Consider the following 25,807-nt stretch of genomic DNA (forward strand, 5'->3'; position numbering starts at 1 on the left):
GACTACTCCTGAGGCCTTTTGGAGCCATATATACATGTGCACGTAAACACAAGCACATATACAAATATGTAACAAAATAATTAAAAAATAAAAATGAATGGATAGCCATTTTCAAGTGATTGACAGTACAGTATGGTTGTTTTATAAGAGGTGTTTAGTATTAGATTACCATTGCTAAATATTATTGGTCACATAACAGGTTTTTGTTGTTGTTTATAGCATGACAATCTATATTTAATAGAAACAGTGGTGAGGACAAGTAAAAATTTCAATTAAAAGGTGATGTAAGTTTTAGTTCTAAAATCAAAGAAATATGGAAATTTTTGATTTAAAAAGTATTCTAAATTGTGACCATTTGTTCATTTTGCATATAATACTCATGAAATTTTGAGAGCAAACCGTGCTTTTTTAATGTTTCTTAAAGTTAGTGAAGACAGACATTATATGAAAAGGAAAGAAGCTGGCGCCTTTGAAGAGCAACTGTTAAAACAGAAAATGGATGAACTTCACAAGAAATTGCATCAGGTGGTGGAGTTGTCTCACAAGGACCTGCCGGCTTCCCAGAACAGGCCTGACGTATGTTCACATTCTTCACTGCTGTAGCTTATCCCTACTGCTACTAGCTGTGCTCTCTGTGCCTGTTCTAGTTTAGCTAGGAATCTTACCAAATTTTAAAATAATTTAATAGAGAGAGATATATAAAATTTGGAATTAGTCAGACTGTGGTGGCGCACACTTTTAATCCTAGCACTCAGCCCTGGAGGTGGAGGCAGGCACTCCTCCTTGAACTCTGTGAGTTCAAGGCCAGCCTGGCCTACAGAATGAGTTCCAGGATAGCCAGTACTACACCAAAAAAAAACCCTATCTCGAAAAACAAACAAACAAGAAAGAAAGAAAGAAAAAAAAAGACAGACAGAAAGAAAGACAGAAAGAAAATGAAATGAGCAGAGACAAGGTGGAAATGCTTAGCTCAGTCATATCTCTTTAGGTGCCCAAAATATGAGACCCTGAAATCTGTGGTACTTCTAGTGGGTTAGTTGATATGTGTCATGACTGTTTTTAAATTGTCCTTTTTTATAATTTAACATATGAAGTAGTGGGTTTCATCATGACATTGTCATACTTTGTTTTTGTTGACCCTCTTTTCCCTTTCTCTGGCCCTCCCTTTATTGTGTATTCTTTTTGCTCTTAGTAGTCTCCTTTCCACTTTGATCTCCCGTGTATTGTTTCTTACTACTATGTTCCTTTTGTTTTATTAAACAGAATTTCACACTGGCCTACACTGGCCTAGAATTTACTAGGTAGCTAGACAAGTCTCAGTCTGATTACAATCGCCGTGTCTTGAACTATCATGAGGAGCTATATCCAAATCAGCTACTTTTTTTATTTTTATTTTTATTTTTTGTTGTTGTTGTTGTTGTTGTTGTTATGCAAGACAGGACTTCTCTGTGCAATAGTCTTGGCTCTCCTGGAACTTACTTTGTAGACCAGGCTGTCCTTGAACTCACTGAGATCCGACTGCTTCTGCTGGAATTAAAGGCGTGTGCCACCACTGCCTAGCCTGAGATACTTAAATACTAATATTATAGATGCCAATTTGTTTTTCAGTGGTTAAAATTATAAGATGCTGGGCTTGAGTGGTATCTTAGCCAATAGAGCTGTTTGCTGTATAAGCCAGATGGCCTGAGTTTGATCCCAGCAACACATGTAAAAGAAAAGCCAGATATGGTGGCACACATCTGTAATCCCAACTCTCATACAGTGAGATGGGAGGCAGAAACAGGGAAATTTCCTGGTTGCTAGTGAGCCAGCTAGACCTGAATATGTGGTGTAGAGAATTGAGACCTTAGCCCAACAAATAAGAGGGAACCAGCTCCTAAAAGTTGTCCCTTGACTTACACATGTATGCACCTACACACACACACACACACACACACACAAATAAATAATAAAAAGTTAACTATAAGCGCTTTTGGTGTGTCCGCGTTTAAGAAGCTACAAGAAGCCATCACAGAGGCTAGTCTATTTTGTTGCTGTGCTTTGAAAAGCTGTAATGGCTGATTAATAATATTCAAAACTTCCTAGTTTTGTTTTGTATCTTTTTGTTCAACATGAAAGGTTAATCCAGTATGCATGGGACCAAATACATGCTCCCAGCAGGAACTGAGGGTTCCAAGTCTTCCATCCATCAATCAGCAGACCTCAGAGAACTCAGAACAGAGACCACAGAATGCACCTTCTATTCCTCTTGTGGTAAATACTGTTAACAGTGCTTTGATGATCCCAGATGCCAGCCAGCCAGCGCTTCCTATTCCTGGAAGTGGCCTGTCAGTGACAGATTCCAGGTAAGCTAAATGTTGTCCTGGAGGGGATAGTGATGTGCATTGCATGTATAATTTATTTTATGATCTACAGTATAAAAGATGAATGGTTCTTGTTTTTAAATTTTTGTTTGCTGAAATGATTCTCAAAGTATTGGCCTTGAATCTTTCACACTTAATTCCACACTTTTATACTATTTGTTTACTTTGTACTTTTTTCTTGAATTATAAACATTAAGCAGTTTCTCTGTCCATTCAGAAAATATAGCTGTAAACTTCAAACCAAAAGTACTTACTGTCTTCGACTACATACCTGTAGGCACTTCTACTGGCCTGAAAGTTATTTGACATGTGTTTTCATGTTTTCTTTGTCTTCCTTCAGAAGTTATATGGGATCTGTGTTGATAATTCTTTCTGCCAAAATCTATCTCCCAATATTTCCCAGTTCTGAAGGATTTTTCTAGGTTTCAGAAATAATAATCTATTTCTTGTTTGTTTTACATTTTTGTCTACAGTTCATTGCTTATCTTGCAATTTGATAGGAATTTGTAAAACTAAAAGTGATTTGTACTTTGCTTAACATAAGGTTCCTTAAGAAAATTCTAGCAGTATTAGGCAGATGAGGTTGATTGCCCCAGTGTGTTTTAAAAGCAAGCTGCTATATAAGTGGTTTGATACCTTTTCCCTTTATCCTCGCTGTTAATTTAAAATCTGGATATCACTAGTAGTTTCAGGTAACTAGTACAAGAAAGGTACTAGTTCCACTAACACACAGTGCCTGCAACTAGATCTTAGGCCTTTAACATAAACCATAAATAAAGTGTATTTGAATTTGCAAAGCCATTATTCTGTCCTGTCACATGGAAGGATGATTGTTATTGTGCTGAAATGCAGATCCAATGGGTCTCACTAAAATGTTCAATGGTTATCCTTATTTGAAAGAATTAATATTCTCAAAGGCAATAAATATTTTATTTACTTATACCATGGTCTTAAGCAATTTTATCCTCACCCTAACAGACTTAGCATTGTTGGCAATATTTTATTGTTTCTTGAGAGTTAAAAATTCTTAATGTAAAGTGCTTTTATTCTTCAGTGTGTTTCAAGAGATTTCTCTTTCAGGTGTGTGAGTCAAAATATTCATGAATTCATGCCGCAGAGTGGGCCAGAAACAAAAGAAGGTAGTGTTGCATTATAATAATTTTATCCAACTTGTTTGAGTAGTCTTGTTTTGCTCAGTGTCTGTATTGTGACTGTGGTGTAGGATGGCCTTACTCTTTAGAGGGTATGAATGATGTTATAAAGCGTCAGACAGTTTTTGGTCAAAAATAGAAATTCATAAAAAAATGGAAATTCATTTCTTAGTAACATCTCCCTTTTTCAGAATCCTTTGGCATTTTTCTATTAAACTTCTCAGTGTATTAATCTGAAAGGCATAGTTAATGCATTAGATGGGAAAGGGGATTAGTTTAATTAGTATTATATTCTGTTTGGAACCACAGTGGAGGCATTTTCACAGTAGATAATTTTGTTCGTTAAGTAATAAAGTCACAGTTTGGTCATTCACTTCCCCTCTTTCTGTGACTGGCATCCTTTTCACTCACAGTAGGAAGGGGCTATTTGAAGTAGAGACTTGGTTCATGCTGGCTAGATGCAAAGCATAGTTCTAAGTAGTTAGCGGAGGCAGTCACAATGAATGAAAAAGGGGAGAATTTCCATAAGAAAAGAGATGTTAATATTAGGGTGGAGAGTTAGGTTTGAAGAAGGTGGTTGGGAAAGATGGCTGGAGTAAGATTTAGGTGGGAGGCTGGAAAGGGGAACTACTTATGCAGCAAACTCGGTGAGCCTGTTCAGACAGAATGAACAACAAGTCTGAAGCTTTCAGGCAGCAATATTCCTGCTGTAAGCACTGAAGATGTCAGCGCTTCCAGATGAACAGGGGCAAGAGAAAGAAAGAAAGTCTGAGCAAACATCAGCTGCATGAAATAGAAAACTTTCTTAAGATTCACAGCATAGTAGAAGGGAATGATTTACAATGTGATCATAAGCAGGTGGTGCTTTGTGTATTGTGAGCTAAGGATTCTTTGCATGACAAAACTTCTATGTTGATGTAACCTTGATTTTTCTATAAAAGGACAGTTTTTGACCTTACTTCATGGTATTACAAAGATAAACATGAACATTTGAAAGCTCAATCAAAGATAATGGAAATAGTGATAATTATTATTGGTAAACTTTTAAATTGTAATTACTGTAATCATGTGCCTTCTAATGTGTTCTGAGTGACATACTCATAGTAAGAACCTTTTGTCCTGCTCCTTTGCTAGTGTGTGAAACAAATAAGGTTGCCAGCATTAATTCTTTCCACACGACTCCAAACACATCATTGGGAATGGTTCAAGCAACACCATCCAAAGTGCAGCCATCACCAACTGTGCACACCAAGGAAGCATTGGGTAAGATATTTTGTTTGTATGCAAATTAATAAAAACTGATTTGTAATCTTTGCCTGTTGACATTTTTTTTTCTGTTCTATAAGGTTTCATCATGAATATATTTCAGGCTCCAACACTTCCTGATATTTCTGATGATAAAGAAGAGTGGCCTTCTCTAGATCAAAATGAAGATGCATTTGAAGCCCAGTTTCAAAGTAATGATTTATTTAAAAAACTATTAAGTACACAGTATCACAGGAAGTTGCTATAGGCATTATCAAGATTTAGATGTGGCCCTGTCTTTGAATAGTATTTAAGAGCAAGGAATGAATACATTTTACATGTGACAGTTTGAAAAGGTTACAGTGTGTGTGATATTGGTTTGAGTTTTTTGCTAAGATGGATTTTTTTTATTGTTATTTAATAGTGAGTGCTAAAAGACAAAAGCATCATGGATAGGAACAGTTGGGAAAGTTAAGTTCTCAACATGAGACTTAAGCACCTCCTGAGAGATGTCTAGGTAGAGTTTGGAACCCAGCAATGCTGGAAGCCAACAATCATGACAAAGATAAACAGAATCTGGTTAGAATTGGGAAGACTGGCAATTAACAAACATTAATCCTTTTTCTTAAAGGACATGAACAACAGCAAAAGTTCCCACAATTTTTGTGTGCTTTTATTGAATGAGCTCTGTAGCAACATTATAGGAGGGTGGACACTGCTCTGTATGTGACAGGATCACCACTGGGCTGTGAATCAGTCACTTCACCTCCCTGTACAGTAGCGTATGTCATTACCTAGGACCTAGTATTTTTTGAAGATTTCAGCACTTTTCCTTATTGGTAGCTGTAAGATAATAATGAGATGTTGTTTTTGTTTTCTTGTAGAAAATGCAATATCTTCTGAAGCTTGGGGAGTTAATAAGATGTCTTTGCCATCTACTTTTCCTATTTTTGAAGATGGAAACAAAGAAAATTATGGGTAAAAAATAAAGTCAGGGCGGGGTGTACATGTCATCCAGTGCCATAATATGCTGTAGAGGGGCCTTCAGGACTGAACGCTGTAAAGCAGTGAGGAGACAGGGTGGTCTGGACTACGATTCCAGTGCATGAGTTCCAAGACAGCAGACCTCCTGTAACAGAAGCACAGCTGAAAAAGAAATGCAGGCTAGTTATAAGTTGTCAGAAAACAGATGGATTCTCTGGATTTGAAATTATATTAGATATGGATGAATCTGCGTATTTATCCATAAAGTAGAGGACCAATAAAGTAGAACAGAAAGCAGCTTATGTTGAGTCATAACTACAGAGAAAATGTTTTAAGGTAGGCACCTCATTAGTGAGATATCAGGGCATAGAATGAGATATTTTCAGGAACAAATGAAGCTATGTGAGTTATAGGCATCTTGGCATGGAGGACCTTCATACTGAGGTAGAAGGGAAGACAGCATGACCAGTTTGCAGAAGTGATATCCGTATCTAGTATAGACATTATAAAAAAGATTTAGAATGTTACCTGTTACCCAGGACATCCTGCTGGTCAAGGTCCTTGCTTAATGTGCTTCTAAAATTTGGAACCCGGTGTAATAAAAATGTCTTCTACTGATAGTTAATTCAGTTTGGACCCAGTTTTGGTGTAGTTGCTGTAAAAGTAAAGAATCTTTGTAAGATCATTAACTCCTTAAATAGCATAAGTGACAAATTTTTCTAACACTTTAAGCTTATTTATTTCATTTGTGTGTTTTATGATTTATAATTATACAAATCTTTCTTTAGCTTACCACAGGCTAAAAATAAGCCCACAGGAGTCAGAACCTTTGGAGAACGCTCTGTCAGCAAATTTCCTTCAACATCAAATGTAAGTAAATCTCTGCTTTATCAGTGAAATAGGTCTTAGAATCTGTTCTTAATTTTACCAAATGATTAATGCTCATCAAATGGCATAAGGTATGTGCAACTTCTGAAAAATCCAATGTTGCATGAAAAATGTGTTCATTAACAAAATTGAATTCTATATTAAATAAAGAAAATAAAAATAATTATATGATCCATACATCTCAAGACCATTCCTTTAGTTTGGAGGTGCCACCCAGGAGTATATGTTTTTCTTAGACATAAGAATTGAGATCTACAGTGGGATATTAGTGAGAAACCCAGAAAACTGAAGAAAATAGATCAGTACACCACAGCAGCCAAGCTTCACCAGTTCGTTGACCTGCAGTGCTGTATGTCAGCAGCCATTGCATCTAGACTTTCACAATGGGCCAGAGAATTCCCCACGTATGTTCTCTGTCCATACCCCACATTCCCGTGAAGTGGTGCCCCAGGAAGGATTCCTCACTGTTAATTCACCCATTCTGAGACGTGCCGCTGGACCCTGGCTCCCTGTTTTAAGTCCATGATAGGCTCTTCTCAATTAACTGTTATGAGGCTCTCAATCTTTTGATGAACTGCTTAGCCTTACAATTTTCCAAAATAATGGACTGGATTTTAGGTTGAGTGCCACTCTTTCAGAACTATATTTTGTTGAATTACTCTGCTACATGTTTTAACAAACAAATAAAGGTACGTTTTCTGTATGTGCTGGTACTGAGCAGAAACTGGTACATTTATAACTGTCCAGTTTTTCCTTCATTACTGGAAGGAATGGTGAAATTTGTTTTTAAACATTTATTTATTATGTCATTACAGGTGATTGTGAGCCACCATGTGGTTGCTGGGAATTGAACTCAGGACCTCTGGAAGAGCAGTCAGTGCTCTTAACCTCTGAGCCATCTCTCCAGCCCTGAAATTTGTTTTTAAAAAATGTGGCCAGGCATGGTGACACACACCTTTAATTCCAGCACTCAAAAGGCAGAGGCAGGTGAATCTCTGAGTTCGAGGCCAACCTGATCTACAAAATGAGTTCTAGAACAGCCAAAGTTACACAGAGAAACCCTATCTCGAAAACAGAAAAGAAAAGAAAAAATGTGATGTATAAAAAGTATATGTGCCATTTTAAGAACTGAAGGGATTTATCAAGTTCAGTTCTGATGAAATTTTAGTTCTCTTTCCCCACAGATTCTAAAACTTAGCCTATAATTATGTTCTTAAAGAAATGTCTGATTCTATAGGCCTTGTCAGGGTAAATAGAAGATAAGCCTGGGGTGGCTTATGCCAGAAATTTAGGATATAATTGTTTTGGTTTTGTGTTTTTATGGAGTGGGATGGGCAACACAGCAACCTACTGAACAAGTCAGTGATCAAACCTGGGACGATTTGAAAGAGAAAATAGTAAGGTGATATTAAATTATAACCTAAGAAATGAAGTGAATATCCATATCCATACAACAGGGTAGAAAGAACAAATCTCCCTTCAGAAGATTCCAAGGAATGTAGAAGGTCACCATTAGAACACTAAGATTGGAACTGCTATAGGCAAGGCCCATGGATGACTACTAATGTCACTGGGAAGAAACAGTCTACATAGCTCCCAAGCATCTTTTCAAAATTATTAATTACTATATTGGTTTAATATTTCTCTAAGAGGGCCTATGAGATGGCTCAGCAGGTAAAGGCATTTGCCACCAGCCTGAACGAACCAACTTTGATCCCTGGGACTCACTTGGTAGAAGAAAAATTGACTCCCATAATTGTCCTCTGACATTCCCATAAGAGCTGGTACATGTGTGTACCAAGTACACACACAAATAAGTAAATATAATATTTCTTCATTCTTTGATTATGCCCTCTGAAAGGTAGGGTTTACTTTACTTCCCTTTCAGTATGGGCAGGTCATGGTGATTTACATTTTACAAAAAAAATGGGGAGAGGAAAAATAATTCACTAAAGAAGTCTCAGGGATACCTGACTAAGTGATTGGGTTAACTTCACAAATACGTTGTGTTTATGGCACATATTCCCAAAATTTAATGCGACCGTCCCTGAGAGTCCTCTCTAAAATATATATTCCTAGTATAAAAGCCTAAACTGGAAACACAGTCACAGGTCATGACCTCTATTTCCAAGGCACCAGTGCAAGAAAGGGTAGGAAAGATCCACAGATGGCTAACGTCAGAAGCAGCTAAGTAGACAGAACAACCATGTTCAATGTACAGACCTATGTTGGAGACTGGGGAGGAAAAAGAGAAATCAAATAGCGGCTCCAGTTACTAATATCGTTTTGTTTTGTTTTGTTTTTTACGATAAATCACATTTTAGACAAGATTACCATTAGAGGGAAAATAATGAAGGAGAACAACTCTTTACTATCTGTATAACTCTTCAAATTTAAAGAATAATGTCCAAGATAAAAATGTTTAATTGTTGCCGGGTGGTGGTGACGCACGGCTTTAATCCCAGCACTCGGGAGGCAAAGCGGATCTCTGTGAGTTCAAGGCCAGCCTGGTCTACAAGAGCTAGTTCCAGGACAGGCTCCAAAGCTATAGAAAAACCTTGTCTCCCAAAAAAAAATAAAAAAAAGTTTGTTATGCGGCTCTTTTGAAGTATGCCAAAAACAAGAGGTTTATATCTGTTTCTTTAAGTCCTTTTTTTTTTTAAAATTTTAAAATGTTTGGGGTTTTGTTTTTTGAGACAGGAGCTTGCTGTGTTGTTCAGGATGATTTTGAACTCCTAAGCTCAAGTGATCGTCTTTACCTCCTCACCCTCCTGAGTTGTTTGTACTCCAGGACTTTGTTAACTGCCTGACTTAAAAGTGTTCATCAACAAAGCAGTCAAATTGCTTTTTTCAGTTCATCTTCTCTTGTAGGAAGTGCCTCACACTGATGAGCTTGTGGGCGATTCAACAGAATGCAGTATTCACTTCAACAAAACCCTGGCTCCTAGTTCTAAAAGTACAGGAGATTTTACATCTGCTGCCCTGCTTTCGTCTACTCCATTCCACAAATTTCTAGGAAATTCAGTGCAGAGTCCAGAAGATAAAGGTGTGTACTAAATTATTTTAGTATCTTCTGCAAAAATGTAATGTTTTAGTATTATAGTTTCTTGAAGATTCTAAAGAGGAAATTTAAAAGTTGTAAAAAGGCTTAAAATCCACTTCTGTGTGTGTGCATGGTTTTGGTTCTTTCTTTTTTTCTTTCTTTACGTTTTGTCTTCATAGTCTATATTTTTAAAATTTAATAAATAGGTATAAAGTGGAAAAAGCCTGTGCAGTCACTTAAAGGTGTATATCCAACAGGAGTGTGTTATATTTTGACAGCAAAGAAAGGACTATTACAAAAATATTAAGTTATTTAAATATTAGAATTAATAATTATTTTTATTGAGCTATATATTTTTCTACTCCCCTTTCTTTCTCCCCACTCTGCTTCTATCTTCTCCCATGATCCCTACACTCCCAATTTACCACTCCCAATTTACTCAGGACATCTTGTCTTTTTCTACTTCCCATGTAGATTAGATCCATGTATGTCTCTTAGGATTCTCTTTGTTGTCTAGGTTCTCTGGGATTGTGAATTGTAGGCTGGTTTTTCTTTGTTTTATGTCTAAAAGCCACTTATGAGTGAGTCCTTACTATCTATCTTTGTCTTTCTGGGTCTGGGTTACCCCACTCAATATATTTTCTAGATCCATCCATTTGCCTGCACATTTCAAGATGTTATTATTTTCTCCCACTCTTTAGTACTCTTTTGTTGTAAATGTACCACATCTTATTTACCCATTCTTCAGTCAGGAGGCATTTAGGTTGTTTTCAGGTTCTGGCTATGACATATATTGCTGCTATGAACATAGTTGAGCACATGTCCTTGTGGTATGATTGAGTATATATGCAAAAGTGGTATTGCTAGGTCTTGAGGTAGGTTGTTTCCTAATTTTCTGAGAAATTGCCATACTGATTTCCAAGGGGGCTGTACCAGTTTGCACTCCCACCAGCAATGGAGGAGTGTTCTCTTTATCCCACATCCTCCAGCATAAGCTGTCATCAGTGTTTTTGATCTTGGCCATTCTTACAGGTTTAAGATGGAATCTGAGTTATTTTGATTTGCATTTCTCTGATGGCTAAGGATGTCAACCATTTCCCTAATTGTCTTTCAGCCATTTTAGATTCCTCTGTTGAGAGTTCTCTGTTTATGTCTCTACCCCATTTTTTTTTTTATTGGATTATTTGTTCTTTTGATGACCAATTTCTTGAGGTTTTAGACATGGACAAGTATAATATGCATAGAAAAATCACATGTTTGTCAGATTTCAAAAGAGAAATTATAAAGCTCCTATTAAACCTTATTTCAACCTCATGCCTAATATAACCTTTATATAAAAGATACACATGTAGAGATAGCTCAGCAGTTCAGTCCTCCAGGGTTTGGTTCCCAGGTTCCACATGAAAGCTCCCAGCAGTCTGTAACTCCAGTTCTAGGGGGATCTGATGGCCTCTTCTGGCCTCTACAGGTACTGCATGCTCAGATGCAAAGACATAATGTACAAGTAAAACACCCATATGCATAAACTAATTTTAAAAATATGTCAACACTCTACATTTGAACTTAACTCAGATGTCACTACAATAAACACAGGTATTAGGTAATTTTCAATCTAAAAGGTTTAAACTGACATCTGAAAACATTGTGCCATTTGGATAACTGTCAGCTTACTAGCTAAGTTATATCACTGTCAGTACTTTTTAGAAAGAATAATTGTTTACCAAAGCAATACTGAAAGTATTGAGATGGCTCAGCAGGTAAAAGTGTTTGCTGTCAAGCCTGACAACCTGAGCTTGATCTCTAGGACCCACATGGTAAGAAGAATGACTCCTACAAGTTGTCCTCTGATCTCCATGCATGTGCTATGACATGCACTCACTCAAACACACACACAAACAAAATTTTTAAAACAGTATTTAAATAACTGCTGGAGAGGGCTGGAGAGATGGCTCAGCAGTTAAGAGCATTGCCTGCTCATCCGAAGGTCCTGAATTCAATTCCCAGCAACCACATGGTGGCTCATAACCATCTGTAATGAGGTCTGGTGCCCTCTTCTGGCCTTCAGGCATACACACAGACAGAATATTGTATACATAATAAATAAATTTTTTTTAAAAAAAAATAACTGCTGGAGAATTTTACTTCACTAGGTGGAAGATATTCTAATGGGATTATAAATATAAAAACCTAAAAATTGACTGAGGAGTAAGGATATTTTATTAGAGTACTAACCCAGTATATTTTATTCTTTTTCTAAAGCTTACAGAAGTTAGTTCACACTTGGACTATTTTTAAATGCCATCACAAGTTTGCCACTCATTTTTTTTTAAGTTCTTTAAATTGATAAAAACTAATCTATTAAGAGTTCTTCAAAAAGCCAGTAGTGTTTTTTAAATAGAAGCTAATGTTCTAGTACTAATAAGTAGTAGTTCTTGTTTATAAGTAACCATCAGATAAAAATTAATTCAGTATAACACTTGCCTATAGTAGTATTACATAGTACTAATCAACTTGGTAAAGTTTAGTCTATAATTCTGTCCCATCTACTGTCAATAAAGATGAATTGTTTGTTTTGTTTTTAAGTTAGAAGAAACAATGATTCAAGTACTGCCAGTATCTAAATCCAAACTAAAAGACACACAAACCTTTAATATAAAGCCCTCTGGAAGGGTTGCAGCCTTTTATTCTCCCTTTGTGTCCTCATAGCAGATTCTCCTGAAACTAGGTATACTTTGCCCCGATGCCAGTGACTTTCAGTGGTCTGATCATCCTGCCTATAGTGGACTTGCTATTTATTCTTTGAACCCTAAGTAAATTTTTTTTCAATTCTGATCTTAACACTTTGTACTATGGTACAAGAGTATTTTGAAATTGTAGTGAAAGTCAGTATGAAAAGGAATTCCAGTCTTTGTAACCATATCAAATGGTATTTGTGTCTACATGTGTATGTAATATGTCTGTCTATAATTTTTTTATATTTCAGAAAATATGGTAGCTACACAGTATACACATGTGACTTTGGATTCTTGTAAAGAAAATGTGGTGGACCTCTCAAAGGACAGAAAGCTTGGGTATTGTGTTTGTCACTCTCCTCTTCCATTGCTCTTTAAGATACAGTAATGTTCTGTATTCCAACATGCTAAGGCTAATAAGATTTTATTCAATGGCAGTTAATTCAGAAGGTACTGTTTGTTAATGTAAACATGGTGATGAACCTAAGGACTTGGTATATCAGGGCAGTTAGAGAAGCAACTTGAGTAATAGACCCTGAGCTAATATTTTCTGGAATTCATTCCAGTATTCAAACTAAATCCTCTTTTTGAGGTCAACTATTGCAAAACTAAGAAAACACGTAATGTGTGCTTTACACTCCCATTTAATTGTGAAAACTGGTGCCTTTTAAAGAGAAGATAGAATGTTTAAGCCTCTTTAGGTACTGCTACAAATGTATAGTCCCATTGTATTTGATTAGGCTGGTGGATGTAACAGATACATAACATAACCCAGGCACAGTGTTTATGCTTTCTGTGTGCTATGTTCTCTTAATCCTTGCAACAACTTGAGTTATGACAGTTACTCTGTTAATTGCTTATTGTAAATGAGAACATCAGGTCTCGAAGACAAAGTCATAGAGCTTCTAATTTGTGGAATTGCTGATAAAAAGCACATCAATTCCATGATACCACACCACAAAAAAAAAAAAGACAGCTGAGAGCTTAAGTAATAAGGTAAAATATCATCTTATTTGACCAGCTGAGATATTGTATCAGAATCTTGTTGCATTATGATATTTTAGTTTATCTTAGTGTGTTGGAAAATAAGCCATTTTTAGAATGAAAAACACTCAGTCTTAATTACAGTAGTGCTATTTAGATGTATCTTTGGGTAATAAATTCATTCTTTCCTACAATTCCTGTTAAATACCAAATATACTACCTTACCTGTTAATCCAATACATTAAATGGCGTTGATTTTATTTCTGTTTATATTCATATCTTAGTAGCTTGAGTATTTACACATACTTGTTTAATAAAAGTTATTTGATCAACTCAACCTGTGAGACAATTTTGAAATGCTGTTCTTAGAATGAAAGGAAGCTATTTTATTTTGGTCAAATATAATAGACTTCTAATGACGTGAAGTTTTTCTTTTCTGTTTTCGCACATCCAGTCCAACTCAAGAGAAATTTTCAACATCTTTAAACTATCCTAGCCAGCCTGCCACAAGTGGTGTGTTCACTCAGGACACAGTGTTCGGACTTGAGACTTATAAATGCACAAGCACTGACCTTGTGACCATGGAGGACCTACCAGATGCCAGCACTGGACTCCAAGTTGAATGGATGCAGACTAGTTCACTTGGGAATGTCAATGCTCCAAGTATGCACACATGCTCATTCTTAAGTGTGCCATAAGAACAATAGCATGGGAAAGCTTTTTCGTGAAAGAACGCAGCGTGGGGACTGAGTAGAAAATAAACTTAGACAAATTTGCAACTACATCACAAAATAATTCACTACAAACACATCAGTCATTCTATTTTAATCTTGAAAGGCACCAAGATCACTACTGTTAGAAAAAGGAACTAAGGGTGTGGAAAGATGACTCATTGGTTAAGAGAACTTTTGACTGCTCTTCAAAAAGACCCAGGTTTGGTTTTCAGCACCCATATGATGGCTCACAACCATCTATAATTCCCGTTCTGGTAATCTGAAACCCTCTTGTTATGTCTGTGGGCACCAGGCATACACAAAGTGCACATAAACACATGCAGGCAAACAAGTATACACATAAAGCAAATCTTCAAAGAAGAGCTTTTCAAAAAGAGTTCAAGGTTGAGAGTTTGCTATTTGTCAAACATATAATCTAATATTACCTTCACACCTGTATGTAATAACAATTAGTCAAGACTGAATGTTAAGAGATATCTTTCTCTGTCCCTTGTTATACAGAAAGTCTTGCATAGTAATTGAGAATGTAAAATCAGGAGATAGACTAAGTTCTAAGGCAAGGCTCCAATTCCCAGCCTCCCCAGCCATGTTTATGGTGCTTCTCTTTAAAATGGATGTTAGTTGGAGAGATGACTCAGGTTGAGTAATTGCTGCTCTTCCCGAGGACCCAGGTTCAATTCCCAGCACCCACATGATGTCTCACAACTGTCTGGGACTCTGAGTCCAAGGAATCTGATGCTTTCCCATATACATACATGCAGACAAACTAAAACAGGCCAGGCGGTGGTGGCACACGCCTTTAATTCCAGCACTTGAGAGGCAGAGGCAGGCAGGTCTCAGTGAATTTGAGACCAGCATGGTCTACAAAGCAAGTTCCAAGACAACTAGGACTGTTACACAGAGAAACCCTGTCTCAAAAAAAAAAAAAAAAAAAAAAGTTAAATATATCTAAAAGTGAAAGTTATACTAGTAACTACCTTAGAGGCTTACTGTAAGAACTAAATGAGTTAGTAAATCTCAGAACTATGTTCTGTATATACTAAGAAAGTAGTAGCCATGTAAGAGTAGCCTTTTCAAAGCACCACAGAAAGAATGTTTTATAACATCAAATTGGAGAGAAGGCTTTGTCCTCCTTTAGGAATTGTTTACCCTTTTGTGTCCACAGTATTCTCTTTGATGCACATTGTGTATAGGTAGTGTACTTTGCGTATATTAGTGGGGAAAACAGTGAAGAGTATATGTCTGAGCACACTAGAAGCAACTAAGTAATAATGACCAAGTATACTTCAACGCATGGAGCTATAATTTTTGAAGGCACGGATTCTGCAACTCCAAATGAGTCAGGAAGGAGCTAGTTGATTCCCTTTGTCACAACTGGATAGTCTAAATTTGTAGACTAAAGTGACAATAATGACAACTATCAATTTTAGCTTCTTTTTTTATTGGATGCTCTAGGGTAAGATTTTGAAAGCTTATTTAGTGAATGCTTTTACTTTTTTAATCTAAAATTTCTGTTAAACTATTTGAATGCTGAATTTTTTTTTTCTTTTTCCTATTTAAGACTTTACTATTGAGAACCCATGGGATGACGAATTGATTCTTAAACTTCTGTCTGGGCTTTCTAAACCAGTGAGTTGCTATTCAAATACTTTTGAGTGGCAGTGTAAACTTCCAGCTATCAAGCCCAAGACAGAATTCCAATTGGGTAAGAATTGCATGAGTAATAGAACTTTGAATTCTTGTTTATGAGAAACTGATAGTAACTTTAAGATTCTTCTACCCTTTTCACCTTCAAGAAAGAGTTAATACCTACAGTATTGAGAAATTTTGTTAAGATATGATAGTAGAATTGTGATTACTGTTGGGACTTTAATTTGACAATCTATCAGAGTTAAAAATGCATGTATTCCAAGCTAGAGAGATGACTCAAAGGTTAAGAGTACTTTCAGAGCCGGGTGTGGTGACACATGCCTTAATCCCAGAACTCAGGAGGGAGAGATAGACAGATCTTTGTGAGTTAGAGGCCAGCCTGGTTTACAAAGCAAGTTCCAGGACAGCCAGGACTGTTACACAGAGAAACTCTGTCTTAAACGTCACCATCACCACCACCAAGAAAGAGCAATTTCAGGAGACCTCAGTTTGGGTTCCAGTGCCTATATTGGACAGCTCACAACCACCTAAATAAAAAACTCTTCAAAATACAAAATTGGCTTAACCATTCTAAACTTTTATAAGTACTAATATAGTTATGTTTTGCCTTTTTTATTCTCCTGTAAAACATGTATATTTTCAAAAAAAAAAAGCTTTACAGATTTCTACATAGTCTTCCTAATACCTCAACAATTGTGCAGAGCTGGCACCACATTTAATGGTAGGGCCAGTACCCAAGGCCACACATAAGTATGCTGGGCCATCAGAGTTGCCCTCACCCCTGTTATAGAGAATTTGTATGGAGGCACTTTCGTGGCAGATGTATGTTTTGCTTTCATTTAAGCCTGGGAAAACTTCCCCAGATTAAACCCATTTTAATTTATTAAAAGTAGTTCAGGCACTAGGAATTCTTCACTTGGACAGTCCTTATGGCTTTTTGTCAATTTGACATACTTATCTTCCAAGGTTCTTTGCTGATCTATGTGACTCACCTTCTTGGAGAAGGGGCCTTTGCCCAAGTCTATGAAGCTGTTCATGGAGATGAGAACGATACCAGAAGTAAACAGAAATGTGTTTTGAAGGTAAATGAAATGAGTAACTTCTTGTATAATGCATATGTAAAGTTTAGAAGTTATCTTCCGCTGTCCACTCCCCATTAAATACTGATGTCAATGAGGCCTTAGTCAACTGTTAAACACAGCTATCCTACGAAGACTCGAAATTGTCTTACCACTAAGATTATCCTGCCATCCATAGACTGCTGATCAGCGCTTAGCTTGTCCTTGCTTTTTGTCCACATCCTTAACTGGGAGGAGTTGCTTTCTTGCTATTCTTTTACAGAATATGGATAGCACATACCTGATTTGATTTGTAGGTTCAGAGACCTGCCAATTCCTGGGAATTCTACATTGGGATGCAGCTGATGGAGAGACTGAAGCCAGAAGTGCATCACATGTTCATCAAGTTTTATTCTGCTCACTTATTCCAGAATGGCAGCATATTAATAGGGGAGCTCTACAGCTATGGGACGTTACTAGTAAGTAATTTTCATGACATGAACATGAAATGCGTATACATTTCTGATTTTTAGACCTGTACTATTTTTCACAATTGGAACTTTGTTGGAATAGAAAGAAGGTGTAAAGCCCTTGACTTGAAATTTTATTAATCTTCTACAACCAACTTAGGATATCATTTGCATTATTTCTAGAATGCCATTAACCTCTATAAAAACACCCCTGAAAAAGTGATGCCGCAAGCTCTCGTCATCACCTTCGCTATCAGAATGCTTTACATGATTGAACAAGTCCACAGCTGCGAAATCATTCATGGAGACATTAAGCCAGATAACTTCATACTAGGACACACGTAAGCCTAACACTTTAGTGCAGTTCTTCCCTAACATTTCATTGATATCCCTTTGTTATTTGTGCTTATATTATTTATTGACACGTGCTTGTTTGTATTAATGTAGATTTTTAGAACAGAATAATGAAGATTTAGCTACTGGCTTGGCACTGATTGACCTGGGTCAGAGTATAGATATGAAACTTTTCCCTAAAGGAACTGCATTTACAGGAAAGTGTGAAACATCTGGTTTTCAGTGTCCTGAGATGCTCAGTAACAAACCTTGGAACTACCAGGTATGGACGGAAAGCAAGAGGTTTGAAAACATTTTCATTATTACACTTACTAGACTTTTTAAATGACTTTAGAGCTCCAGGTAGTTTGAACTGGTCTCTTGGGCACTGAAGGAAAAGTAGAACGTAAGGCTGAAGAAGAAGAAATTCTACTTTTGAAGAGTCTTACTCTCTTAATACAGATTCTGTCAACAGAGCAGAAAAGCAAATACATCTGTGAGAAAGTTTCAGAATTTTCAATAGAGTAAAATATTAGTTGACAATTAAGGAAGATACTGCTAATTAGGATAAATGTAAAGATTTTGAGTCTGGTTTAAATGAACTGCTCAAATTCCAGATAAGATCTGTGGCTTCCAGAAGACCATAATAAAGGGGGCACACGTGAGAGCTTTATAGTTGGTTACTCCCAGTAATGCTGCTCTGGCGGTGGATAGTAGACAGTGTGCTAACCACAGATTTGGACCATGCTAGAGTGTTCTGTTCTGTTATATAGACATCCCACAGAGGCATTGATGTGTAGTTATACAATAGCAACCAGAGTCCCAGAGGATAGAGTTGGAGGAGCTGCCAAACTGAGAGATTATTGTGTTTGTACCAAGTGAAAGAGCAGAGGATTTCAGAATTCCATAAATGTAAAAACCCTATGATTTTTGAGCTTCTAAGTTAGAGACCTATTTAAATACTCACACGTAAGTTACTGTTTGCATTGTATATGTCTGTTTTCTTCATAGATTGATTACTATGGAGTTGCTGCAACAGTGTACTGTATGCTCTTTGGGACGTACATGAAAGTAAAAAATGAAGGAGGAGTCTGGAAACCTGCAGGTCTTTTTAGAAGGTAGGTTATTGGCATTGGTGCTATAGTAATAATAATAACAGCAAAATAGTAGATTTTTATCTAGCTAGAAAATGAGCCTGGGTAGTAGATTTTGGTAATAGAACATAATCCTCACATTAGGCACTGATCAAATCTAGCATTCAGTGCCTTGTAAAACCATTGCGAGCTCCTGACTGTGTGGGTTAGCATTCTGTTCTTGACTGTTTCTGTTTACTGTAAGTGAAGTCAATGTTGGCGAACCTTGGGGTTTTGTTTGTTTGTTTTCTTGTTTATGTAAATAGGCATGATGATGATTCTGCTTTGCTCAAATCTTATAAGCAAAGAAAATAATACAGGTGAAGTGGTTTTGTAAGTTATAAATAAAATGAAGAAACTTCTATTACAAGACAGGGTTTTTAAGCTTCAGCCCTATGTGACTTTAGTTTATAAAATACTTAAAGATTAATGATTCGTTTGGAGCTTATCATGTCAGCATTGTCCCTTAAGTAACATTCTGTAAATATACCACTGGTGGTATTGAATTGAAGCTGATTATTGTATACATGTATGTTTCCATATATCATATTAACTTTTTTGAGATATAAAAGCATATACAGGAAAAAAAATCACTCATGTGTTAGCCTAATGGAATTTTACATGTTTATTCCTTCCTGAAAAAAATGTATAGTGAGGTTTTCCTCATTCTCCCACCCACTCACTATCAAAGCAGGAAAGGAAAGGAGTTTGCAGAAATTTTATATACATCATGTACAGTAGATTTGGAACCCAAAAGAAAACTTGACAACAGTTGTCCTTTATTCTGTATGGAGCCATCAAATTCAACAAGTACTTTACTTTGTTTCCCTTGCTCATTATCAAAGGACCAGAGGGTTCAGAAGGTCTCTGTCTATTGCCAGAAGCATATAAAAAAGCCAAAGCTTCCTTCTCAGTTTCCATGTAGAATGACATTTTAGTCTGTACTGCTTTCTCTCCGGGGCTTTTTCTCCTTGTTTTGAAGTTTTTGTTTTTGACTAAGACCCTTAAGTGTGAGCTCTGTCCTAAAGAGTGCAGCCACAGCCTCTTTGTCTAGATATCTTGCTATATATGCAGTTAGGCTTATTATAACCAAGTACTAGATTATCAGATCCTGGCAGTGTGGTATACAAGAAGCCAAACGAAGGCATATTTTCTTTAAAAGATGATTTTTCTACTGAAGAACTATTGCTTAAAGACTATTTTAAATCATGTTATTAGAACAACATATATTTTAGACATTTGGTTTGGTTTTTAATTCTTCCTGTTTATGATGGATTCTTGGTTTGCTAAGATGCAGACAGGTGAGAGCTGTTCTTTTAACATGTTCACACCTGTGGAAAGTAGATGCATGAACAGGTTGCTATGTATGTTAAAAGTTGCGTTTTTTCCATTGTGATATTTTGTCTCTTCAGGCTTCCTCATTTGGATATGTGGGAGGAATTCTTTCATGTCATGTTGAATATACCAGATTGTTATCATCTGCCATCTTTGGATTTGTTGAGACAAAAGCTGAGGATATTATTTGAACAACAGTATTCCAATAAGATTAAGACCCTACGTAACCGGCTAATTGTGCTGCTCTCAGAATATAAGCGGTTGAGAAAATAAAATATGGATATGGACCTTATCCAAAAACACTTTGTAAATTTAAACTCCCTCCCACATTGAATCCTGTTGTTTTCACACTTTTATTTATGTATGTTCAAAAAAATAAAGCCTGTAAGATATACCATGTGTTGTTATAAATATTCTAAGAAAATTGACAAAGGAGACCCATATGAAGCAGGCCAATCAGTTGGGTTGCTCTTTGTGTACAAGTTTTCAAGAGAATGATTCAAATTTAAATGCCTTCTAGAATCACCTTTCTAAACATTGACCTATTTAAGTCCAAAGTAGGCCAAACGGACTTGAAATGTATGTTTAGTTAGCGTATGTAGGATTGGGTTTCATTATGGCACTTTCAGACAAAATTTGTTTTTGTTGATTTTTCTTCCCCATCCTGACCTGTTCGTACCCTTAACACACCCTCCCCCATAGCTTACTCTCTGTTTTCATGTCTCATCCATCTGTGTCCCTTCCTCAATATCTCTTTTCCTTCTCGAGGTCTTTTTAGTTTCATAGCTACTGTTACTGTTGGCCCCACTTATCTGCATATAAGCATTATAAGTTAGGGTCTGCATATTGAATATGCTATATATTTACCCCCGTCTGAAACAGCTGGGAAAGTTTTTCCCCATTGTGTGCTGTCTTTTCATTCTGCTGATAGTTTCTTTTCCTATGCTACTGGAGTTCTATTCAGAAGGTTTTTGCCTGCATCTATGTTTTGTTGCTTTGGTTTTGCTTTGCTTTTGGTTTAAGATAGGTTCTCTTTAAGTAACCCTGTCTGGCATGGAGCTTATAGAGACTTGCCTGCCTCTGTCTCCCAAGTGCTGGGAGTATCTGCAACTAACTCCCATGGTAGTTATGCCAGGGTACACAAGGCCTTGTTCCTGTGCCACTGCCGCATACATCAGGCTTTTGACTTGTTGTTTTGGCAGATTAATAGCATTTCACTCTAGTCTTGATTTACATTTCTCTTACAGATTAAGTCAAATATATCCGTGTATTTTTTTTTTAATTTGGCTAGGCACATGTTCTTTTTTTAGTGAACGTCTATTCTTTTTCTGTATGTCCTCTTTATTTTATAAGACATGTATATAACTATTTATCCTAAATTGGCATCTGTATTTTGACTAAAGATTTCTGCTTCTATGAAGAACTTAGAATTCTGCTTTATAGACTGATTCATAGTCTTAAATGGCGTTTGAATTCTATATCTTAAAATGTTATCCTTAACTGAAAAAAGAAAAGGTTCTCTAGTTTTTTCAAAAACTAGTACTAATTTAAATATTTAAGACTATATTTTCTGGCTTATTTTAAATACCCCCCCATACTATTTTTTCTTAGCTGGGAGTTTGAATATATGAAACCTGTTGATTTCAGCTGATTCTTCAAAGTTTTCATATTACTATCTTTTTGTTTTGCTTTTGGGGTGGGTGGGTGTTTTTGTTGGTTTTTTTGGGTTGGTTTTTTTTTTTTTTAAAATACAGTTTCTCTGTGTTGCCCTAGCTGGTGTGGAGTTCAGAGATCCACCTGCCTGCCTCTGCCTCTCAAGTGCTGGGGTTAAAGGCATTTGCCACCATCACTCTTCATCATATTATTGTCTATATAAAAGCAGTGTGTATCATGTGTCATTCCTGTTTTTGCCATGTCTTTGTGTTAATGGTTACTACCTTGAAAATGATGTTAAATAATGGTGCAATGCTACTGGACATTCTACTTCAGTGGGAAACCTTCCAATGTTTAACTATTAAACTACAAGATACTCTCTTAATATGGTTATTTTAAATTATGTTAGTATCTATTGATACTGTAGGTTTTCTTGCCCAAATTTCCATCTATATTGATCCAGCTGTATACTAACCCCGTTTATTAATGACCTCTAAAAGGTCAGTGTGTGTGCAGTAGGGGATCCCAGACAAACCAGTCTGTCCTGGACTTGGTCAGTCAAAGCAACATTAGAGAAAAGCCTCCATCGTATTGTAACTGCCAGTGTATTTTAAATTTGCCTTGGTTTAGGACTTTTTCTGTTCTGTAAAACTATGAAACTTAATAAAACTATTTCTAGGTTTGAACATGGAATTGGAGTACCCTAAATCTGTATTCCCAGGCCATAGTCACTCATAATGGCTCCAGAATAAACTCTTCCCTTAAAATGAGAGCTGTGGTTATTGCATTGACACTGGTAACAAGGAAGCTGACTACATAGTGACTTGATAACATCATGTGTACTGTGATAAAATATTAAAGGCAATTGGCCACATTCGTTCATTTATAATGTGTCATTACAAATATTCTCTATTCGTTTATCATTTTAAAATCAAGTTACCAGAAAGATTAGTTATTCAGTTGCTAAGGAAAACGAACTGAAGCAGATGACACCAACTCATCTATGATTCAAGGCAATGTCTAATGTCAAACAAGAAATGTGGAAGAAATGCGGAGCAAGACAGTCTTGCAGCATGCTGCTTCCTTGTCTTACTCATGCTCGGGGCGGGTCTTATTCCAGCACTGCGACATTTGACCCTTGCGACTTTCCGTAGTTCACTCTACACTCCTGGTTGCTGCAATGGCTGACGTTTCGGAGAGGACGCTGCAGGTGTCAGTGCTAGTGGCTTTCGCCTCTGGAGTGGTCCTCGGCTGGCAGGCGAATCGGCTGCGGAGGCGTTACCTGGACTGGAGGAAGCGGAGGCTGCAAGACAAGCTGGCGACAACTCAGAAGAAGCTGGACCTGGCCTGAGCGCCCGCGGCGGCCCAAGCCCTCCGGGTCCTCACTCCCCAAGTCCCACGCGACCCGGATCCGGTGAGCCGCGCGACCACACGCCCGGGGGAGTCGCCTTTGCACGGCTTGCAGTAACGTGGTTTGTTCCTAGACTTAAGAGAAAATAGCTTTGTCTTCTCTAGATACTTACTCTTCGGGTGTTAAAGCGAATGTTTTACCACGTGCGATACATTGCACCGTAACATTTAACTTCGAAATGGAAAATACTAGGTAGAAAATGGGGGAGGGAGGGACAACTGTGAAGTATTTCACGCCCCAGCCCACCCCAGCCCCGAATTCATTTTTAATGTGGCTTTGAAGTTTTTGCAAACTTCAGTTCTAAATCTTAAGTTGTTGGTAGAAAAAGTGGATGTCAGTAGCCTCACGTTTCATCATAGCTATCTGTAGTTTTCTTACAGTTCATGGTTTACCGTCACAGTACAGTAATTTGAATTTAAAAATTGTGTTACTGATTTTTTTTTCCTTTCTTTTTCAACAGCTTGTCGAAGATGGATACAAAGCACTGGAAAGAAAGCATTTCTTCTTGCACTTTATGAATCTATTTTTAAAATAAAAAGATTAAACAACCTTGAATCTTTTCCCTCCTCACAGAGGAAATGAATATTTTGCCTACCATTCAGTTTGCTGCAACAAAAGATCTGGAGCCTGAAAGTACAGGCCTTACGGAATCTTTCACATCCTTGGTACAGCCTAGAGGCAGATCTGATCCAGGGACCATTATGTGTTCTTTTTCTAGATGTAGTCAGAAAAAATAGGAGCTATGGCTAATAATTGAAGTAAACATTATAGATATTTACACTTTAAAGAATTAACATTTAAGATATTTAAGAATAAGCATTTAAGATATTTTCACTTTGAAGAATGAAAGTTTATTGCAAATGTTGAGTGTAAAAACTCTATGTCTAAACGTGGAATGTACGTGTGAAAGAGAAACCTTTGAGTAGAGCTTAATGATAAATGCCAGTCATAACGAGTGCCCAAGTTCCGGGCTGTTTATTTATAAGATTCATTTCTTATGTGCTGTCCTCATTTTTAAGGAAATAAGTTTTGAGGTAACCCAGACCCAGAAAGACAATGATCATATGTACCCTTAAGTGGTTTTTAAACAAAGCAAAGAAAACCAGCCCACAAATCACAACTCCAGAGAACCTAGACAACAATGAGGACCCTAAGAGAGACATACATGGATCTAATCTATATGAGAAGTAGAAAAAGACAAGATCTCCTGAGTAAATTGGGCGCATGGGGACCATGGGAGAGAGTTGAAGGGGAGGGGAGAGGCAGAGAAAAATGTAGAGATCAATAAAATCAATAAAAAAATAATAAGTAAAACAAAAAAATATCAGTTTTGTGTCTCAGCACTTTAACATAAGAAAGTTCATTCTTCAGGAAAACCCCACTGCCCATTTTCCTAGGGTTATTGTGCCTTATTATTTCTAAGTTTGTTCTTATTCTGTGAGTCCATCAAGGGCTGAGATGTTGGCTCTTAGAGCTCCATCCTGTTTAGTTGGCTGAAGCTTTTTGGTCAATATTCCTCACCTAGACTTAGTTGAGGATCTTTGCAGTAGAGTAAGTAGGAAGGTGATGGTATTCAACTGTGGGGACCAGAGGTGCCTGCCTACATTGCACTTCGCCTTTTCTTTTTCCTCATGTATGTGGAGTATGTGCCTTTATGTACATATGTTCACATGTGTACGAGTGCATGTGTGATAATGTATTTAGGTATAGACCCAAAGTTGGTCAGGAACTGCCACTCCACTTGGCACATACATAGTCACTTTTGCATCGGGCATTTTAACCATGGATCCATCTCCCCAGCCCTCTCCTTCTTTAACCAGAGTACCTCACTGAAGTTGGGAATTTGTATTTGGCTGGTCTGATCTCAGCACTTGTGTTACAGACTGCTCTGTCCACCTCATCTTTTTACCTAAATGTTGGGTGTTTGATGCCAGAGCTTCCATGTGTAATGGGCATTTTCCTAATTGAGCTCAAAAGGCTACATGACTGGGAGGCCTTGCCCTTCTCCCCCATTCCCACTTCCTGGTTTAATAACCGTTAGATTATATTCCTAAAGGTAGCCACCAAGGTCTTTTCCCTTTCTTGGTCACTTTCCCTTGAGACTGACTACCAAGATTCAGCTATCAAATATTGAAGTCCAGCAGCAATCAAAAGCCCCCTTTAACATGCCAATCAAAATTGAACACCTCATCCCAACATGCAGTTTCCTCTTTTTACCTTTATAAAGTGCCAGTTGCCTATGGGCCAAGTCTGTCTCCTCTCTAACCAGAGGCAGAAGTCCTTGTCAGTCTTGTGTTCTCCCCCGCCCCCGCTGGGACAAATACCCGTCCGTTTTCCTCTGAGAACTTCCTCTGATACAGGTCCCTTTAGAATCATCTCTCCAGCCCCAGAGTAGAGGAAGTTTTGCAGTCTTTGAGGCTTAGTTGGTGTATGCTTCATTTTTTTCCCCAAACTGAAAATTCAAGGTTAAACTGAGTTGTGACTGGACCAGCTCTGCCTCTGGGCCTGTTCCCAGAAGACCTGGTATTTGCTGTTGTTTTTGTTTTAAACTTTGTCTGTATGAGTTTTACCGGAGTGAATGTCTGTGTACCATATGCATGCCTCGTACCCGCAGAGGCCTGGAACTGGAGTTTAAAGTGG

General features: G+C 37.3%; 2 protein-coding genes across 3 annotated transcripts in view; both read left to right on the plus strand.

The window, feature by feature from the left end:
- The window catches only part of Bub1 (BUB1 mitotic checkpoint serine/threonine kinase), a 32,390-nt gene extending 11,890 nt beyond the window's left edge, over positions 1-20,500 (plus strand). Inside the window, exons 9-25 of the mRNA XM_087911222.1 lie at positions 425-576; positions 2,119-2,345; positions 3,444-3,502; positions 4,649-4,777; positions 4,861-4,971; positions 5,644-5,737; positions 6,532-6,613; positions 9,503-9,677; positions 12,658-12,745; positions 13,845-14,053; positions 15,686-15,829; positions 16,741-16,856; positions 17,150-17,311; positions 17,486-17,643; positions 17,750-17,918; positions 18,647-18,753; positions 20,181-20,500. Of these exons, the coding sequence (XP_087767348.1) occupies positions 425-576; positions 2,119-2,345; positions 3,444-3,502; positions 4,649-4,777; positions 4,861-4,971; positions 5,644-5,737; positions 6,532-6,613; positions 9,503-9,677; positions 12,658-12,745; positions 13,845-14,053; positions 15,686-15,829; positions 16,741-16,856; positions 17,150-17,311; positions 17,486-17,643; positions 17,750-17,918; positions 18,647-18,753; positions 20,181-20,376 (2,378 nt within the window). The 3' untranslated portion in view covers positions 20,377-20,500. The remainder of the gene's footprint in view (positions 1-424; positions 577-2,118; positions 2,346-3,443; positions 3,503-4,648; positions 4,778-4,860; positions 4,972-5,643; positions 5,738-6,531; positions 6,614-9,502; positions 9,678-12,657; positions 12,746-13,844; positions 14,054-15,685; positions 15,830-16,740; positions 16,857-17,149; positions 17,312-17,485; positions 17,644-17,749; positions 17,919-18,646; positions 18,754-20,180) is intronic.
- A 2,400-nt stretch (positions 20,501-22,900) lies between these two features.
- Positions 22,901-23,722, plus strand: Mtln (mitoregulin). 2 transcript variants are annotated; one of them, XM_085696382.2, is made up of 2 exons: positions 22,901-23,228; positions 23,628-23,722. In XM_085696382.2, the coding sequence occupies exon 1, from the start codon at positions 22,937-22,939 to the stop codon at positions 23,105-23,107; it is 171 nt and encodes a 56-aa protein (XP_085552508.1). In that variant the 5' UTR covers positions 22,901-22,936; the 3' UTR covers positions 23,108-23,228; positions 23,628-23,722. The 2 variants fall into 2 exon arrangements, with proteins under 2 accessions (XP_085552508.1, XP_048315654.1); XM_048459697.3 differs by having other exon boundaries at positions 22,902-23,170.
- The last annotated feature ends 2,085 nt before the right edge of the window (positions 23,723-25,807 follow it).

This window comes from Myodes glareolus, chromosome 10, assembly GCF_982192425.1.
Source record: "Myodes glareolus chromosome 10, mMyoGla1.1, whole genome shotgun sequence".
Classification (NCBI taxonomy): domain Eukaryota; kingdom Metazoa; phylum Chordata; class Mammalia; order Rodentia; family Cricetidae; genus Myodes; species Myodes glareolus.

Bases quoted from the DNA above. Each gene is read 5' to 3' on its own strand.
- Mtln (XM_085696382.2), top strand. From the start codon at position 22,937: ATGGCTGACGTTTCGGAGAGGACGCTGCAGGTGTCAGTGCTAGTGGCT.